The 21,432-nt window shown below is 36.8% G+C and overlaps 1 protein-coding gene and 1 long non-coding RNA gene across 6 annotated transcripts in view; both read right to left on the reverse strand.

Annotated features, from left to right (window-relative positions):
- The window catches only part of LOC129740007 (disintegrin and metalloproteinase domain-containing protein 10), a 776,101-nt gene that overhangs the window by 208,320 nt on the left and 546,349 nt on the right, over positions 1-21,432 (reverse strand). For all 5 annotated transcript variants that reach the window (XM_055731588.1, XM_055731585.1, XM_055731587.1 and 2 more), the window contains exon 7: positions 5,504-5,644. In XM_055731588.1, the coding sequence (XP_055587563.1) occupies positions 5,504-5,644 (141 nt within the window). The remainder of the gene's footprint in view (positions 1-5,503; positions 5,645-21,432) is intronic.
- Positions 14,310-15,120, reverse strand: LOC129740011 (uncharacterized). Its single transcript, XR_008736070.1, has 4 exons — positions 15,006-15,120; positions 14,811-14,948; positions 14,605-14,747; positions 14,310-14,436 (listed from the first exon to the last, which is right to left on the reverse strand). It is a non-coding gene; the product is annotated as an uncharacterized LOC129740011 (long non-coding RNA).

A 21,432-nucleotide genomic window follows, 5' to 3' on the forward strand; every position in this document is an offset into this window, starting at 1 on the left:
TTTTAAAAATGCCGTAAACGAGTGACATCATCCAAAATTAAATTTTTGTTTTCAAAAGTGCGTACCCATATGCATCAGAGCCTGCAAATATTGTGGAAATATAGCAAAGAACAATTTAAAAAAAATAAAATATTTTTAGTATTTTGTTGTAAACAAATCAAATGGTGTTAGACTGTTCTTATTCATGTATCATAACATTTTTTTTAACCAGAATTAGTTCTCCAAGAAACACACATATAAATATAAATTCATGTTACATTTGGATAACACCAATAATAACAAGGATATTCCAAATAATAAAATTTAAAATAAAATGTTCATATAAAAATAAGTTTTTCAGGAAGTCCAAATCACTTATCTTTCCAGGCGTTGAAATTTTTTATTGTTTCAGAATGACAAAATATTTCAGTAAAAATAAAAAAAATAAGTTTTCCATGAAAAAGGTTACTATTCCATTGCATTGGAATGAATTTACAGGTAATAATTTCTAAATATGGACTACAAATCTTCAAAAAAATAAAACGTATGAGGACTCACCGACCAAATATTTTAATTTTGCCTGAAAATGATTCAGAAAAGGCTAAATTTTTCATTTCTGAAAAAATTAGAGTTACTGTATTTTTTCTTTTAAACATTTTCCATAAAAGCACCGTGCATTTGTTACAAGCTTGTTATTATTTCACTCGTTTCATTTTAAATATAATTAAAAATCTGAAATAAGAGTTTGAAATTGAAAAGGAAATCAATAAAAGTTAACGTCCAAAAGCTTTATAATTATAATTATTTCGAATTTCACCGTTCAACAAAAAGCTTAAGAAAACAATATCATATCGGATTTTACAATCAGTTTTGAATTTATAGGAATTTTTACCAAGCACTTTTCTCAGGAGAATTTGTTGTTTTGTTTCAATGGTGTTAAAGAATATTGAAGAATGGATATTTCGATCCTTTCGGGCTTGGCAATTGTGGACGGATCTTCAAGAGACGGACAGATCCAAGGTCCCCGACAAGGATGTGAACTCGTGGTTTTGCATTGAAATGGAATCTGTATTCCTTGATTCTCTGCGAAGCAGATCTGAACTTTACAGTCATATCAAAAGCTAAGTATTATTATTTCATTATTTGTTTTAACTTCCATCAAAATCATTCATTAGCTGTTTTATATTTAAATTATCATGTTTATTCTTGGGCGTCATTATTTTTTCCATCGTAAACCGGCATTTATTTTCATGAACACTTTAAATAATTTTGAATATATTTTATTGCAGAACTCAAAGTAGGAAATTTAGCAAATTTTCATTTTAGCTATGTGTATCATTTGATCAAAATATTTTTATTTTTTATTTTTTATTTCTTATTTTTATTTTTTATTTCAAAATGTTTTATCTGAATCACAGAAGAGACATCAAATGAAATAAGAAGCGGAAGAATTACAAAAACTATGGCAGCAAATGGTAAGACCCAACCATTTTCAAACATAATATTTATTTGTTCAATAATCACAAAATATTCTAAAAGTTATAAATTTTATACAAAATCAATTTGAAATTTTTCTTTTATAGTGTTTGACTTCTATTTTATCTAAGATGTTATTTGCCTTTTTATCTTAAATAATTTACTGTGGATACTTCAAAATGTATTAAAGTTGAGAATCTAAAAAGTTACTTGGGTCGAATTCAACTAAATACTAATTTCTTTACTGAACTGGCCCAAAAATGCTTTTTGGGCAACAAACATCATTTTCATATTTTGTTTTCAATAGCAAACAACATAATGACATATGATATTATTTTATAATCTTTTGGTATTATTTTGTGTCAGCTATTCAAAGTGTAGGAATAAAATATAGTCGTTATAAAGTTATCGATTTTAAGCCGTACGCCGTTAATGCTGACTTTGTAAAGTATCATGTACAAATATGCTTCAAACGTATTTTTTACATAAAATCTCTTAGATTTATCATCCAGTTATGTGATCCGTTAAGTTTTAATTTTTTTTTCGTGTACAATTTCAGACTTGAATAAAATTGAATCGAAATATTTATAAAACTCTACTATACTATACGAAAGCAAAAAAAAAATAAAATCATTATAAGTATTCATTAAAAACATGATAATTTTCAAAAACCAGGACACGACTGAACTTCGTAAAAAACATAGCTTAAACATTCGTGTGTCGCTTATTAAAAGGAAGATTATGTCGATATTATTCCCGAAATGGCGCATTTTAGTTGCGCACTTTTCGAAAATCGATTCTGATCTATCATATTTTGAGGTTAGGCTGAGGCCTTCAAACCTGTAAAATTCACAATCTATCATAATTGAAAGAAATTATTTGAAAATTCTGCCAAGCTTACTCTCTCATCATTATTATTCAATAAAGGTGTTTTTATGATTGTTCAGAAGTTTGATTAGGAAACCTACGAAGTTCAGAAGCTTAGGAGTTTATGTTTAAAGTGGTCAATCGTTTACCAAGTAGCTTACAAATATCAGCCGAAGAAAAACTTTTAATTAAATAATTTTTATTTTTATTTTATCTACACTGTTTTTATAGTGAGATTGTTACGCTAGTGGGCCGATACATGTTATTCACAATAAGTTTCATGTTTTTTCCGTTAACAGATGTACATGTCTCGTGATTTTTTGTTGTTGTGTAGAGTTAAAAAACATTTTGTTAGGAACAATGAAAGCACCGGAAAATAGGTTTACTAAGATCTACACACTTGTCAAAGGTGTCTCCTGATTATATCCCTTTTCTCCCATCCCTACAAAAATTGTTTCGCTAGGATGAAGAGGAGACCTCGGTCCTAAAGCATAATTTTACATTCTATCATCCCTTTCTCTTATTTTCCTCTCTATCTATTGACTACTAGGACGTGGCCGGCGCCGTTATTGATGTATAAAGAGAGAGCACCAGTTTTGTTCATTGTGAATGTGTTGTCAATCCCAGACACCATTCTTTTGACCTCTGTGCAAAATTGATGGCCTCGGTCAATCACGGAGTAGCAACCATTGGCGATGTGGAATTCATTCTACTGAGCTACACCAGCGGTAATGGAATTCGAAATGCTTTAGTACTATTATGATGGAATGAACTATGGAAAGTAAGAACTTTATATCATTTTAAAAGTATGATTCCGAATTTTTAACGGCATTTCGGTTTCAATGACTTAAGGTGGATGTGAGTAGTCAATCAAGCTAAGCTAAGCTATTTTTACCAAGCACTTTTCTCAAATGTTTGGTTTTTCAAATGTGTATACGCAAAATGAAGAGCATCAACATTTTGTTTTGACCTTAGCGTTGGTATGGAGAAGCTCAGGAAAACTTCAAAGCATTTTTTCTACATTTTCCCAAAAAAATGTCTGTATTATTTTTAAACTGCGACCCAGAGTATAACATTCATACGCCAGGTTATCTCCTGTAGTAGAATGTTAATACATGGGCTCCGGAGAGGCGCAAGATGTGGGTTCAAATCCTACCGGGAGACAAGGCGAATTTTTTTCGCATGTTTTTCAACATTAATTTTCATCTTGTCTAGTTCCTGAAATTTGAACTAAAACAGTTGGATTGATTTCTCTACAAAAAAAAATGTCTGTAGTATTTTCATTTGTAAAATGACATTTATAACGAGAGATTCATTAAATAGTTCATAAAATGATAATTTTTAGATCACCACATTTACGAATTACATATATTATCAACTTTTTTTCGCTGTGAACATGATAGATACGCATATTATTTTATAAAAGGATGTATTAGTTATATTAAAGGATATCAAAATAAGTAAATTGAGAAATTTTGTTAAAAATTTCTGCTATTTTTCTCTAATTTCATATATTTCTGAAATAATAACTCTGATTTTAAAATGCTAGAAGCAAGGTGAGAAGCAGGAGCAGGAACAGCAAATACTTATTAAAAACTCATTTGCAACAGCACCCCTTCATTGGCTTTCGCAGAATGGACGTTTTTTTCGGCAGATATTTACGTTCCTTAATACAATTGGTGAATTTTGAAAATTTGGAAAACCAAAGAGATTTCATAATAAAGTAAGAGAATTTTTTGGTAATCAACGACGGTATTTTTTTTATATTTTTACATTAAATATCACATTTAAACCTTCACTTCCTCCATACAAAGTTTTTCGATCAAATGAATAGTTTTAAAAATACACGTTGGTAACAGCCCGGGTTCTAAATGCTCTTAGCCTTATTTATTTGCAACGTTGCAGTCGGCGGAAAGTTATTGAAAAACTTGTCCGGTACAACTGTATTCAATGTTTCGATGCTCGAACTCATGGACATCGGCTCAGGAGGCAACTGACTTGCCAAACTGAGCTATATCACAAGCACGAAAACATCTCATTACAGAGTTATTTTAAATTTTAAATGAGAGGTAGGCCACAGCCCGTGGCATAGAGGATAGCCTTCAAGTCTTTTAACACAGCGGGCATGAGATCGAATACCGGTCACGGCATGCATAGTACACTCTCTGTGGGTTGGTGTTTTTAGCAATTGTAAGATGATAGCCATCATATCCTCGAAAGATCCTCGACGCTTAGAGTTAAGAAAAAGGAATCTCTTCGAGGAAACATCAAATTTCATTGAGATCCTGTATGTGTTTGTGTTCGTTAAAAAAAAGAGGTAGTTGCATGCCCTGCGAAAAGGTCTATAGTTGTTTTAAGATCCATTTTCGATAGACTTGGAAAGTCACAAGTTTTCTTTGAGTCGGGCTTTGTGAATTATTCAGATTGCTCAGCACCGATAGCTACAAGCCATTTAAATTTGATCTTTGAGTTCTACAATTTTTTTAATTCACTTCTAGAGTTTGTTTTGATTAGGTCGTATAGCGGCCACATAGCGTGTTTCGAGAAAACTGCTGTTGAAATTTTTAAACACATTTTTAATTCTAGCATTTTACACTCGAAAATGAGAAAATTTATATACGTCTCAAATTCATATAATGATAAAATTTATTCATTGATCAAATGAAATCAAATATTTACCTCACGTAGAATACATGTTTTGCTATTGATAACTCAATTTTGTTTAGGTTGGTTCATACGACGTAATCAAAACAAACTCTAGACTTGTATGTATAAATAATCCACAAAAACCTGTTGTTTCCCAGAAAGTCAAGTTTTAGCCTACATTTTTTTCGAGATGACACCAGATCTCGACGTTTCATATATTTTTAAGTAATTTGACATCAAAATAAAAAAATTTTTGTTTTCCGATTTCCTTTGGCATCCCCTTTGGGGATTTTTGAGGGTCAAAAATCGTTTCTTTGCGCGCTTTGAGGCATCCATAAATCGAGTCCGATTGAGCTGAAATTTTGCACAGGTCTGGTTTTGGGCCAACCTTCAGAATGTTTATGGTCGGTTTGCGAAACTCGACATGACCCATTTGGCTGCCACTCTAATCGTCAGTCATGTTGGAATTAGTTTCCCAAACTTCCTCGTTGTCTCATTCTGCTCAAGAAGTAAACAATAAACATGTCTCACTAACCTGAAAACAGCTCCAGGAACTTCTCCACTCCATATTGTCCGGAAAACCTGTAGGACGGATCCTTGAGGGCATTCTGATTGTGCACCTTAATGCGTTTAATCATGAACGTGATGTTGTCTGGCTTGCCATCGCCGTTGAAATCTGTGAAAATAGAAGAAAAATATTGATTGAAGCAATGGAGAATATATCGACTTAAAAAATGCAGTATGTTTTTAAAGAAAGGATTCAAACAGAAATTGTAGATTTAATGTTCGAATCTCAGACCACAAATTGACACCTCCTAAACATGTGCCCTCGAAATCCATCCATCAGTTACATGCTGTTGTGGGAGCAACTTTTCGAATTGTGCTGTCGTGAATAAACGGGGATGATTTGGAAGCTGTTTGTTGCTTACGTCACAGAAAAATCAAACAGTCGGATTTGGTTGCGCGAATTTTCAACATTCATAGCAAAAAATCAAACGATTCAAGCTTTCCTGGTTTTGTATCATCCTGATTGAGAGGGACTGAAGCGGCGAAGAATACCCGAAGCGCAAAAGAGACGCCCCGGAATCAACTGTTTTGTTTTTTTCGCTCCTGTCTGCGCGCCCCATGTTGCCTTGGTAGGTGGAAACGGCAGCAAGTTAATCGACCCAAAGTATTTCCCAGTGTGTCACGTTTTCGATGGATTTTATTTATTTCGTGTTTTTTTTTGCCTCGCAAGAATATTTCGAATCACACGTTCCTAGGAGCATTGCATTGGGACATCGAGTGTATGGAGGTGTAATAGACCAGTTATTTTTTTGTATTGTACCGGGAACTTTGCCCCTGATATCGGGGATGGGAGACTTGGAAATGCACAAGTGAAGAGGAACAGCATTTATTTGATTTTTATGGTCTGGTGAGCCAACCCATTTACAAGGTGATGCAAATAAATTTGTTTTCTTCCTGTCGCTGTTTCTAGTTGATTGCATATCCAATAATTTGAAAGAGGATCTGCTAGTCGAAATTAACACAATAAATTTCAAACTATAGCTCCCATCATTTCAAATTATCGTCACTTACCATATGGTATTGGATTAAGAAACTATGTACATACTTCCAGAGTGTACAAAAATGTGTAATTGCAAAATACAATAAAAAAACAAGATAGGGTTTTATCATGGCTGATTTCAAACATCGATTTCATGTATTTCCTAAAAAGCATTACGAGATTCCCCTTTGAGTATGCAATGAATATAGGGTAGTAGACAAATTTTCCGAATTCTTTTTGTCTGACACTAATAAACTGTGAAATGAAAACTATATGGCAAAAAAAAGTCAATAGAACTTTAATTTTTAGATTTTGCATGATTTTTGCCAAAGTTAAGGGCACCCTGATTAAAGGATCAAGACTCCTTGAATAAAGGATAAACACAGTTAATTTTTGCCTCGATTGTCAGCAAAAAATTGCTGGAAGCGTTCAGCAATCCAAATTTTTGCTGGAAACCAGCAATCGGTTTTCAAATTGCTGGATTTTTCAGCAATCGGTTGTTTTTTTTTTGTTTCGATTATAGTCGTTTTACCATCTTTATGGCATTCTTGGGCTCGAACTCACGGACATCGGCTCAGGAGACAACAGACTTGTCAACTGAGCTATATCACAAGCCCCATACAGCAATCGGTTGTATTCTTGTCATTTTAGCTAAAAAATTAGAAAATGGTTTTCAAATTGCTGGACTTTCCAACTTTGCATTTAAAAACACTCAACATCCCTCATTTTGAAGGTGTGTGTGTGTGTGTGTGTGTGTGTGTGTGTGTGTGTGTGTGTGTGTGTAGAATGTTGATCCTATTTTGATTATGGAATTCACTCTTCAGTTGTCATAATACCGCCAAAGGAAGAAGAGCAGCGTATCAAAATTTTGCTCGAGCATCGCGAAAATCCGAGCGCACGCAAAGCTGGCAAAATCGCTAAAAGTTGCCAAATCAACTGATACAAATGTAATTAAAGTGTTTGGGGAACGTTTGTCGACAGCCAGAAAGTCTGGATCGGAGGGAAATCGAAAACCGGAAGCCGATGAGACGACAAAGAGAGTTGCCGGTAGTTTCAAGCGAAACCTTAACCTCTCTCTCCGAGATGCCGCAAATAAGCTGGGTGTATCGCCTACAATCGTGCATCGAGCCAAAAAACGAGCCGGACTATAGACTTACAAGAAGGTAGTGACTCCAAATCGCTATGATATACAAAATACGATGGCCAAAGCACGATCCCGGAGGCTGTACACGACGATGCTGACGAAGTTTGACTGCGTGATAATGGACGACGAAACCTACGTCAAAGCCGACTACAAGCAGCTTCCGGGACAGGAATTTTATACAGCAAAAGGAAAGGGAAAGGTAGCAGATATTTTCAAGCACATGAAACTGTCAAAGTTCGCGAAGAAATATCTGGTTTGGTAAGCCATCTGTACCTGTGGCTTGAAAAGCAGCATTTTCATAGCTTCCGGGACTGTCAAGCAAGATATTTACGTGAAAGAGTGTTTGAATAAATGTCTGCTGCCTTTCCTGAAGAAACACGGTTGTTCCGTACTGTTTTGGCCGGATTTGGCATCTGTCATTGCGGTAAAAAGGCCATGGAGTGGTACGCCGCCAACAACGTGCAGGTGGTTCCCAAAGACAAGAACCCTCCCAACAGGCCAGAGCTCCGCCCAATTGAGAAAAACTGGGCTATTGTCACGCGGAACCTGAAGAAGACCAAAAAAACTGCTAAGGACGAGCAGCAGTTCAAGGCAAACTGGTTTTCTACGGCGAAGAAGGTGGACGAGGTGGCTGTACAAAATCTGATGGCAGGGGTTAAGCGTAAGGCCCGGTAATCCGGAATTGGAAAAGCGGAAGCCTAACTGAATATTTTTCCAGAATTTTATACTAATTAAGCTTGAAAAAGAAATTTAATTTGATTTTTTAAATAAACGATTTCACCGATTTACACGCGTTTTCCCTTGACCAAATTTTGACCGTATCACCCTTTACGTTCTCTGTAAGAGTAGGTACATGACTCTTTTTCGATTGAAAATCTTCTTTTTGTGAAATTTTGCCAAATTTACTCTTTTTTTTTTGTTGAAATACATTTGATCTGAAAAACCAAGTATTTCTTCCATTTTATGAAGTTGTGTCACATCTTATGCAAAAACTTCGAGAGGAATACAGCTTACAGTAAATTAATTAATCATTTTGTTTTAATAAACATGCATTTTGAGACGTTTGAAAAAGAGAGCTCGATAAGCGTCTTTGAGTATGCAAACAGTAATAAATATACTCAAAATTTAGGTACCTATAGGGTAACGGACCTATTTTGGACCGCTTTGGGAAGTGGCTGTACTGTTTTTGACTGCTTCATACGTTCATTACGAAGATCAAGGCTTTTTCTATCGAATCATATCGTCGTTTGTCGCTATGAAACAAGATTTAAGCCAAAAAACTCTTTTCTTCGATCATTACTCTGATCGGTATTTTGGATCACCAGGTTTCTATTTTTGACCACCCTCTGGACCTATTTGGGCCACATTTTAACTAAATAAGTTTTTTTTTCTTAATTTGCTATTTTTACGACAGCGATTGATGCGAAATTATGCGAATAATTCAGTTAATCTTTTCCTTTCTTATTCTAGTTGTCAAGATTTGTTTGTCCACGTTGATTCATTCCTGAAAAAACTTTCTTCAACCTTTCCCAGCCTTTATTTAGGTACACTTGTTTGTTGAATATTTCTTACTACAACCTTTTTTATACAACTTCTCATTCTTTAAAACAGTAATTATTCGATAAAAATAAAGTAAAAACAGAAATACCCAAATAATGGCCAGCTGGCTTATCGTTAGGATCAATTTTTAGAACGCAAATCCCCTTCAGGCGACCCAATGCTAAGTTTAGAAAATCTGACAACATAAAATCCGTGACATCAATTGATGTATTTTCACTTCCGAAATCTAAGTGGATTTGTTTTGGCTTCAGTTTTATAGAAAACATAGATTCAAAAACGATAAAAATGTGCTAGAATTATGCAATCTTCTTAACCATCTCAAAGCCAGTACTTTTTCGCTTGTGCATGTCTGTTTTTTCTTATGTTTTGAAGATTCTTTGAGCTGTAGCTTTTGAAAACTGCTTATCAAACGTTTGCTATTAATGTGCACTGTTAAATTAACGTGGTTTAAAGCATAGTGCACAAAAAGTAAGTAAAAACCATGATTGAAGTGAACCCCGTCTAAAGGCGGGTTTGGGCTTCAGCGAGTTTATTAAATAAAATAATACCAGAATTACAAATTTTATTTATAACAAACAATTGAAATAATGTGCACAATTCTTTCCATAAAGTCGTACAACTTCTTATTACAAGAACACATTTTAAAAGAGTATTTTAAAAGAAAATATATTATTGTCATGTAAGTCACATAACCTCCATCACATTAACAGAATTTGATTATATTGTAGTTTCTCGGTGCCACCTCAGATACCACGAAATGAGTACATTAGAACCCTGTTCATGCGAACTCCGGTTATCCGATCTTCCGTGTTATCCGAGCCACCATTTTAAACTAAAATCCATGTAAAAATGTATTTGAATTGAGCTTACGTTTTTGGCAAGTTTAAAATCTAAACTTGCCAGAAACGTGGATAAAAATATAAAAAAAAAACATGCAAAAACCATGCAAAAGCTATGCGCCTTGATGATATGCAATACCAGAGCAAAAGGATAGGGCTCGTCAATGTATTTAGTTTAATCCGAGGTTTCACTCAACCGAGGTTTCACTTAACCCCCGACTATCTCGGATAAGCGGAGTTCTACTGTAATCTTTTTGCATATCATCCGGGCGCAAAGCTCGATAAATATATAGATCTTGTGTTAACCTCTTGGCTGGGATAACGCGGGAGCTCAGAAAACTGGAGTTCGGATAAGCGGGGCTTTACTGTTTAACGTTTCTTCGGACTTTTTAGATAAATGATCTCAATGTACTCTTTTTGATATCCCCGAATATGTTAACCCTAAACTATATCTGTGAAAAATTATAAATTTCTACACTGAAGTGATATTTTATAATCTATTTTACAGTAATGAGATGAAAACGTCCTCAATATCATGAACTAATAAAGTTTCACTTGGTTGAGAACCCAAAATTCGATGATAAAAAAATCGATCTACTCTGTTACTCTGATAGCGCTGCAGCATGTTTGATAAAAGAAATGAAAATTTCAATGTTTATTTACAAAGTAAATCAAACATTGTTTTTTCGATAAATCGGTAAATTCACTATAAAACATCAGTTGTATTGTTTTAATACAACTAACCTAGTAGAATTTCGAAGCCCAAACTTAATTTTAACAATATTCATATTATTCAATTAAAACTCAATTTTTCAGTATGAGTCTCAAAACCAGTTTTGGAAATTTCAGAAAAAATAACAAACATTGAAAAAAAAATCCTTTCAACTTTCCGCATACAATCATCAGTAAATAACAACATTTTCATTAGTATTTGCCAACTTTTTTTAAGTTTTAAACTACTGTGTGATGGGACCAAGGAGTGTGTCTGGTTATCGAAAATGTGCAATTACCAAAGTTGGGCTAAAATATCAACATTTCCGAAATTGAGATGCGTTACAGGCGCAACACTCTCCATTCGGTAGTCGCTTGTGTGATTACAGAGCTTAGCTACGAATAAAGTGGCAGATTCACGAATAAAAGTCCAATTACCGAACTTGTCCGATTCAAAAGCGTCCGAATTACGAGCGAGTACTGTATAGGTATGTAGGCAAATTTATCAGAGAAAATTCCATCAAAAGATTTTATCTGATTTAAAAACATAAATGAAATTCGTCTGGATCTACGTACATGTTTCAGTAAGCACACGGCTCGGTAAATTATTTTCTGAACCCAGCTCCGAATCCTTCCATCGTCGATAGAATCAACCCCGTTCAGTGCGTGAAAGGACACGCTGAAATGATAACTTCAATTTCACGCCTCCACGCTGATTTATTTTCATTTTCCGGATATGTTGTTTAGCGGGAAATGAAAATAAGGCCGCAAACACTGTAGCTATGTATGTCTTCTCTTCTCTGCGGCTCGTGTTTATTTATCCTGTATCCCAGTAGATACTGCCAGAGAGATGGGCTGGAGCTGGATTTTCCGGCGGATGTCGTCGTGATTATTGACAACGTCGCTGGTTGATTGATGAAATGTGTGGGTGCCACTCGTCTTCGGTTCCCGCGCTGTTTTTCAGATTCAGCTTTGGAGAGGGAAAAGAAGACGCCCGGATTATTTGTTTGTGTTTTGGTATCGGAACCGCAAGTCAAACAAACCGCTGCGCCCAGCCAGACTCGGGAAATTCGGCTATCGACAACAAGTTTGAGTGTGTAAACGTATCCCGAATGATGTTTACCCAGTTGATAGCGATAAAACACGAAATTCGGAGAAATATATTTTTCTTGTGGTTTTTCCGACAATCGAAACAATCTTTTGCATCCGGCAATTTGGCGTAATTGGCTACGTTTCTCGGAAAACACAAACTCTGAAGTGTAATTTGATAATGCTTGCATGACCCCTTTGTCGCTATTGCGAGGTTTCATATAACTTGTTTATGATAGAAATATTTTTTCGAATTGAATAAGATCAACCATACAAACATAATCAAAACAGAGTTCAACTCAACCTGTAACCGGTTGGTTACAAATTGTTTGATTTTTGTCTTCTTTTGTAGTTTTGAATGTTTAGCTCTAGAAAATTCATGTTCCTTGTTCAGTCTGACACCAAGATAGCACCACAGTAGGCTACATATGCTGCAAGCTGCTGTCAATGGAGGAAAAGGAGGATCATGTGGAAAATGGAATGAAAAAGTCGAAAAGGAAGCTTGCTTCCATATTTCGGGCTCTCTTCTATACCAGGCGTCCGTGAGTGTAGTCAAGTTTCTGTATAGTGTTTGTGAACGTCCACGGAATTCACCCGAATACCGGTTTGACCTCTTCACGGTTCGGCCCGCAGATCCCTTGTGGTCTCGCGCCTCAACGTAAAGGACCATCAACAGCGTTCTCGGGGTCTGAGGACCTCTAACCATCAAGGAGAATTTCCCTTCTCGGTCTGTCCGGATACGGGGCACTCTCGTGGGCAGACCGATTAAAAGCCTATGAAGGAAGACGCCTGCAACGACCGAGTCCAGCAACGCCCGCTGGCGCCGACGGTTTCGGCACCCCGTCAATACGCCAATACATTGACGGCCCTCCTGCTTCCGGAACTGGGATTCTGGAACCACGACGTCGCGACGCTACAGCAACTGCAGCACAATCACGGTTAGTGAGTCAAATACACGCCACAAATTACACAGAACATTGTTTTATACACACAGACAACACGCCACATAAAAACATCAATAAAACCGCAAAGTAACATGAATTTCCCGATTTGTTGTATTTTACCCGAAAAGTCCTTGGTTACCCAGTAGCCAGCCGGCCCTGAGGTTCCGTACTCTTAGAGTACCTTGCCTTGGCTGGTCTAGCCGCTGCTCAAATATCGTAACAAATGGCGCCCAACTAAAAGTCCGCGAAAGGTAACCAAGAGACGACCGCGTAGAATACAAAAATCTAAGGATTTTTTTCTGACGGGAGGTGGCAGGGATTCGTGCGATCCACGAATGGCTGTCGCCGTACATTATCCCACTATTTTGTTGGAAAAACGTGCTGAGTATGATGTTTTGTGTTTAGAGAAGGTCCCGACCAGAAGAAGGACTTTAATCGTTTTCCAAAACCATTTTTCCCGTCGAAGAATTCGATGGTTTTGGTTGTTCGCGTTGTTTGAGAAAATTTATGTTTAATGTTCATGTTTTAACAAAGCATAATTTTATTTTGCATAATTTTTAACAACAATCAACATGGCAACACTTTTAACCCACACCGATTTTCTTTGCAGCACATAGCAAATTGTCAAACTGCCGATAACATAAACAAAACAAGAATGGTGAAACGAAAAAGAATTAAAACTAAAGTGAAATATGTGCCGGTGGAATTTCAATCGACGGACTACGACGCTGATGATTCGGACAGCGATGAGTCTGCGGAAATGCCGTGTCCGGTACACTCATCGCATCCCAATTACCCGGTGGGATCGTTAGCTGCCGATTTGGAATCATCACTGGCCATATGGAACGCGATGAAATCACAGGGAAAACTTTTGCCGATCGATCTGGTAAGAAGTCGGAAGCTCATGCAAGCTTTACACCAGGATCTTCAGGTCCTGTGCAAAGATGCAGAAACTAGACATCTGCCGATCATCGCCACTTGTAAGTACAAGAAACATGAACCTTCGGTTAATTACCCCAAAAATACACATTCAATTTATGATTCCAATTCGCTAAATTATGACTCCTATTATGATTTATCTGAACCCTCTAGTAAATCATCCCAACACAATAAGTCGAATTCAAGATCGGGATCCGGAAGTGAAGGGTGTTACCTGAAACATAACCCTCCCAACAAAAAGCATTACGATTCAAGTACTTCCGGTTACAGAACCATAGAGCCTGAGAGCTACAACAAGTTAGAGGAAGAAATGATGCGAATGATTGAGTGTCTTGTAGATGCTCGCTTGGAACCCTTCTTCAAAAAGGCCAAATCTTCCAAAGTTCGAAAGAAATCAAATAATGCTTAAACTTTCATTGATTGAATTTAAAAAAAAACGGCTTGGAATAGGTTTATTGAATTCGGAATGTGATATGAAAAACAATACTGTGATATAAATGTTTATTTATTTTGTGATATTTAGTAAATTTTATACATGTTTGTTCTTTTTAGGTTCATAGGATTTTTCATGAAAGTTGAAAAAGCACTGACCAACTTGACTTTTAATTCGAGTGGCTTAAACTTTGACTTTGCACGTCACGGCCTGCGAGAATTGGAAAGTCAACGTTGAGTCGGTGGCGCGACTTCGTAGGAATCCTGTGCAAAAGAAAAACAAAAATTAAAAAAAAAACGGCTATGTAGGCCTTGACACACCCACGCATAAGACTAGAGTTTAGGTAACTTAGCTAGTCGTTAAGTCAAAGCGGGTGTCTGGTCACACAATAATAAAAATGTTATTAAAAATGCTGAATTACATATACCTACCTTGAGAATCAATCCAGTAATTCAAAACGGCACAAGCATCCGCTGACGATGGAAGAGGAATCCCGTTGTGGCTCTTCCATGGTGCTGCGGTATGTGGGGTGTTCGTGAGGGGATTGCCCAACGAGCACTAGTCAGCTCCGAACCTAATCAAAAGAATGATCACTTTAATCATTATAAAATGGTAATTGAATGTTTAATGTACTCACCTATTTCATCTTTCGCCGCAAAGGTATTGATATGGTGCTCCGGAAATGTTTTTTATTTGGCTGCATGTCTCTTTTGACCCCAAAAGATGACATTGGGCAGCGCAGTAATTTCTTCCAATTTTTGTGATGATCGTCTATCTGAAATTAAAAAAAAAAATCGTACCCGACACGTCCTAATCAAATAGAAAAACTCACCTCACCATAGCGATGCAATACTGCATTCAAAACCGCAAACGAACTGCTTAAAACTAACGTTTTTGCAAGCATAATATGTTCGTAAATAAACCAAAACACGCATAATGACGTTGACGCTGGTTGACAGATCGGTCAGAATCCGATCGGTGAGATATTGCCCGCCAGCAATTTGCCCGTTCGTGAGGATCACGGTGATCAAAGTGATCTAATCTCCAAATAGGGTGTTGTATATACTTATTATTTATAGGGTACTGTAATTAATTATTTATTTAAATATTTTTTTGTTGTAACAGTTTAGTACGATCGATCGTTTAAGTGTTGCGCAACATAGTGATAAGTATTTTAGTTTATTTTAAATTGTTTTTTTTTTAATTAAAATTATGTTGATTTTGGTGAAACAAATAAAGTGGAAATTGGAAGCTTGATTGTGCATGTAATTACAATAGTGATATAAGTTAAGTGAATAGTTTTAGATTATATTTGTGATGCACGTTTAAATGAATTTAACCTGTTGTGTGTTATTTATTATCACGTTTGGATTTTTATTTAATGTGCGTTCTCAAATATGATCTGTGATATTCATGTTAATTTATTATTCTCTAGTTGTAAGATACTTTTAATGATTCGTGCACGTTTATTTATAATTTGGCCTGTTTATCATTTATTTATTTATTTATTTATTCACCATAGTCTTAAAATAATTTTAATTTTCAGTGCACGTTGAATTGAAGTTTGTTTTTATTTATTATTTTATGCATGTTTAGCCCGTAAGATGCATTGCAAATATGAAAAATTTAATTATGCTTTGTCGTTTTAAATGTAATATGTCTGCCACAATTCGATAAATGCGAAGGATTGTTCTGGAAACAAAAAAATGCAAAACACTTCGTATTTTCACATTTTTTCACTGGAGTGGTGGATAGTGTAACCGGTTGGTTACAAATTGTTTGATTTTTGTCTTCTTTTGTAGTTTTGAATGTTTAGCTCTAGAAAATTCATGTTCCTTGTTCAGTCTGACACCAAGATAGCACCACAGTAGGCTACATATGCTGCAAGCTGCTGTCAATGGAGGAAAAGGAGGATCATGTGGAAAATGGAATGAAAAAGTCGAAAAGGAAGCTTGCTTCCATATTTCGGGCTCTCTTCTATACCAGGCGTCCGTGAGTGTAGTCAAGTTTCTGTATAGTGTTTGTGAACGTCCACGGAATTCACCCGAATACCGGTTTGACCTCTTCACGGTTCGGCCCGCAGATCCCTTGTGGTCTCGCGCCTCAACGTAAAGGACCATCAACAGCGTTCTCGGGGTCTGAGGACCTCTAACCATCAAGGAGAATTTCCCTTCTCGGTCTGTCCGGATACGGGGCACTCTCGTGGGCAGACCGATTAAAAGCCTATGAAGGAAGACGCCTGCAACGACCGAGTCCAGCAACGCCCGCTGGCGCCGACGGTTTCGGCACCCCGTCAATACGCCAATACATTGACGGCCCTCCTGCTTCCGGAACTGGGATTCTGGAACCACGACGTCGCGACGCTACAGCAACTGCAGCACAATCACGGTTAGTGAGTCAAATACACGCCACAAATTACACAGAACATTGTTTTATACACACAGACAACACGCCACATAAAAACATCAATAAAACCGCAAAGTAACATGAATTTCCCGATTTGTTGTATTTTACCCGAAAAGTCCTTGGTTACCCAGTAGCCAGCCGGCCCTGAGGTTCCGTACTCTTAGAGTACCTTGCCTTGGCTGGTCTAGCCGCTGCTCAAATATCCGTAACAAACCTTGAATGGAAGCAATCTTAATGAAAAAAAGTGAAGAGGTGGGATATGAGAAACGACCGAGAAGTTCACGTAGAATCACGACAGCCTTTCTTGTGTCAATGTGTTTTTCTTGTTCTAGCATACTCGAGTAAACTTTGTCGATTTTTTTTTCATGGAATTTAACTTCAAGCAAAGTCACTCTTACACAAATTGTCGATTTATTATCTTTTAATGGTCTAAAACGGCCAATGCAAGTCTTTACAGCGGTATAACAAAAGGCGAATTAAATATAAATATAGGCGGCTTCAAGGCCATGTCATCGAAATGTTTGCGCCCGGCAGTTATGCAACAAATTTGATTAACACACGAGCTTGATATCAAACGCTAGCGAAATGCTTCTGTACAATGACTGCCTTAGTCTACTAAACGCTTGACTCAGTGCAGGAGAAGGAAAGCTCTCTAAAAGTTTAGCCTCATGCGTCTCACTGGAATCAGTATCATGTTTTCCTTTCCTTTCAGATCAATTCTTTTTTTGCATAGCAATAGCTAAAATAAAAAGTTGCATTTACATGGGATACCGGAGAAATGGAGTGGGTCTTGAAATAAAGCTCAGTTAACCAGTCATTTGCTTTCTGAGGCGACATCCGTAAGTTTGAGCCCAAAAGCAAACATTGATCACAGCTCAGTTGCACCGGATATGTTTTTCAATGACTGTCCGCTAACTGCATCGTAGATATACAGTAGGGTAGAAGCACTAGTTATTGAACAGGTCCCAGATATTGAACACTAGTAAAACATTTACCGATTAAAACAATAATACACAGTAGAAAAATGAATCAAAATTCGTTGTGCCACTGTTGAAGCATTTTATACCTATGTTCAAATTTTTATCAAGAATCCCGGACTGTTAAAGCCACAATCCCCGAAACTTGAATATGTGTTCAAATTTTGGCTTGGTTTTTCGACTGGATGAAGAAAACTGCCTATTTTTGATTGGGGAAAAAATTGGATAAAAGACAAATAAATGTCTAAGATTATGACATGAGTGTTTTAAACTAAGTCTTTTTGAATGATTTCTGGAAGAGTGGCAGCCTTTATTATCCTTATTTTCTTAAAATTTAACAAATTAAAGTGTTCAATCATTGGATCACAGAAAACGCCAATGTTTCAATTATTGAACGTTCAATCTTGCAGTACTCGTTTCGAAAAGAGATGCATGTACCAGTTATTGAACAAACATCGGTTGGGGTTTGGAAATGTAAACAAACTGTTTCTTGGTTGCTAGCTTAACCAAAATCGCCCCTGCAAGGCATACTATCAAGCGAAATACCCCTGAATATATGCAATGATATTCAATGTTTACGTGTTCAATAATTAGAACATTGCCTGTTCAATATTTGAATCATTGTGTTTAATCATTGGAACAAAAGTAATTTTGAATAAAAATGCTTAAATAATAATTTTAAAACATATTTCCACGAAAAAAATTTATCGATTCGAAGCAGAGAAATAAGCTTAAGCTACGCTATCAAAATTTTATCAGAAAAACCTTTCGTTATTTTTTATTGGCCACAAATGTGTTGAATCCCAAAGATGGTGTTCAATATATAGTGTTCTTACCCTATATAAATATAAAACAGTTTATCCACCCACCTCACAAATTTACAATTGTAGGGGAGAGTGAGGATACTTGATCCCTGGGGATACTTGATTCCTTAGCTATATCTCAAAATTGGAATGTCCTACAAAGATCAAATGTTCTAGCAAAATATGCCAAATGGAGCAAAACAACAATGCTTTTAGCTTAAATTTTTAAAAAAAATTATTGTTTGAGTAATAACTTTGTTTGAAAAATTTCACGAAATGTGACTTCAAGATCTTTTTTCATCACTTTAAAATGTTCCTTAGATGAAAAAATTATAACCAAAATATTTGTTCCAACTTATCAATCGTTCGAGCGTAATATGAACTTCGGAGTACCGTTATTTCAAAGCAATGGAAAACTCTCGACTTTTTTCAGAAGTTTTCTAAACTGTTGATTATGGGTTCAATTGATCCCTAGAGTTAAAAACGGTATATTCTTCTTCTGAATTGATCGTGATCATTGCTGATTACGAGATTACTAATGTTTATCCAATGACTAATATTTATCCAACAATTGTCTGGAGAATAGGGCTAATATAATTTAAAAAAAAAAATAGCGCCTGTAAGTATGCAATGTCATTAGCGTCGAGACAAAGTTATACAATTTTCTTCTACTGTCAGTTATAAATTGTGAAATGATAGAAAACATGAGCAAAAAAGTCAATTGACATTCTATCTTGAGGTTTTGTTTGATTTTTTTCCAAGGATTAGGGCTTCCTGAATAAAGGAGCAAGTCTCCTTCAATAGAGGATCAAGTCTCCCTTAACTTCAAAAGTATCGCAATTTTTTTACTCCCATGAAAATGCTTCTAGTTCATCTACGGGTTCAAGTATCGATCTAATTTTTGAAACATAGAAACTTGAAGTTACACGCTGTCAGAAAATGTAATAGGGTGCGAGTTGCTATTTTTTTCCAAAAAGATATGGTGAAAATAAGAAAAGGGGATCAAGTATCCCGACTCACCCCTAATGTTTTCTTCTGGTGAAAATCAAGTTAATTTCTTGAACGTTCCTCCACAATTTATCATTTTATGTTTATTTATCATATTGCCATTGAAAATACGACGTTTCTATTTTTCTCGGAGTTTTATGAGGTAAATTATGAAAAAGGGTAAAAAATACGCAAAAAAGTTTATCCACCCTCAAATGGATACTACAATTTTAGTGTGTTTTACAAAGTTTTAGTGTGTAGCCTGCTGCTTTCTTGAATGTAAACATTGTGTCTAACTGTCATTTAGCGCTCTTGAAGTTTTCGTTTCGTGTTTCGTGTTCGAAATTGGAAGTAATTGGTTGCAAAATGCCCAAAAAAGCACAAATTTCGATCAGCATCCGAAATTTGATTGTTGAACATCACAAAACCGGCAAAAGCTACCGTAGTATTGCCGATATTGACCAATTTAATAAAGATACGGTTGCTAGGATTGTTCAGGGGTACACACAGCGTGGCTCAATCTCACCAGCTAAGCGATCGGGGCGTCCTTCAAAGACTACAGGCCGAATTGACAGAGCTATCGTGAAGAAGGCAGAGCTGGACCGGGGACTATCTGCTCCGAAAATAGGAAACAGATTGAAAGCGAACTTTCCATTCAACTGACAGCGCTTAAGAAGCCATGGTTGTCCGCAAAAAATATATAAAAAAAAAGATTGAAGTGGGCCCTGGACCACATTTCATGGACCAGTGATGACTGGAATAAGGTGATTTGGTCAGATGAGTCGAAAGTAATGTTATTTGGGTCAGATGGTGTTTTTTAACGTGTGACTCACACGGGTGGATCTGCTAGTGGACTGATAGTTTCCGGACTGGCAAGCGATGTGCGAACAGCGCACAGAGATACACGTGTCTGAAGAGAGCCTTCTCTTCAGTAGACACGGCAGACTGGATCGGTAGTATTGGTCTGGACGCGGGAAGACTAAACTCTTGGTTTGGTTCTGACAAGAACCGGGATTGCGTCACCAATCACTACCGGAGATCCAAGCAGTGGAACAGAGCAGAGAATCAAACTCCAAGACGAGAAAGGCAGGAACACCAATAAAATTTCCTTCTTTTTCTCTTGTAACATTTATTTCTCTTCACAACTCTATTTATACACAACTTAACTACACTGCTTACTAAATGGAACTAACTCAAGGCGCATTGAGAATGCGCCCTTAAATAGGCTGTCACGCAAGCACAGGACCACGTGCTTGCGCCAGATGGAAACGCCTAGAACCTGCTAGGCGCGTCGCGCATAATCTTTCAGCGAGAGCAGCCTTCTCGCTCTCTCGGCGCCGTACTCTCGCGTCTGTGTGGCACTCTTCTCTTCTCGTGAGTGCTCCGGGCGTCGTTGCTAGACATCGGCGTCGCGTGTTGGGAATCGCTCGCTGCTGCTGGCAGCTTTCGTAGCGAACAGATGGTATCACAAGAAAATGGCGGCGAACCGGTGAAAGTTTGAAAAAGGAGTATTTGTGGCCTACAGTCAAGCATGGCGGTGGTGCGTTACTTAACACACATTGATTTTTCAGCCAACTGAGCATAACTTTGATTTCCATTTGCAGGTAGAGTCATGGTGTGGGGATCTATAGCTACATCCGGCGTTGGAGAACTTGAATTCACCGATGAAATCATGACTAAGGAGGTTTATTTGGATATTTTGAAGCAGAAACTACCAGCATCTGCACAAAAGCTAAAGTTGGGGAGCAGATATACGTTCCAACAAGACGGAGATCGAAACACACCTCAAAGCTGGTTTCACAATGGTTCAAAGAAAAGCGTATCAAGGTTATGGCGTGGCCAGCACAGTCTTCCGACCTTAATCCCATCGAGCATCGCTGGTCAATTTTGAAAATTAAGGTTCAGGAGCAAAAACCAACAAGCATCCAGCAATTGCGGCAGGTAATCTCAACTGAATGGGACGAAATCACTCCGGAAACAACTGCTAAGCTTGTTGAATCAATGCCACGACGTTGTCAAGCAGTTTTTGAAGCCAAAGATCACACGAAGTATTAAAGCTATGTGAGCCAGAGGGTGGGATAAACTT

Source organism: Uranotaenia lowii, chromosome 1 (assembly GCF_029784155.1).
Source record: "Uranotaenia lowii strain MFRU-FL chromosome 1, ASM2978415v1, whole genome shotgun sequence".
Classification (NCBI taxonomy): Eukaryota; Metazoa; Arthropoda; class Insecta; order Diptera; family Culicidae; genus Uranotaenia; species Uranotaenia lowii.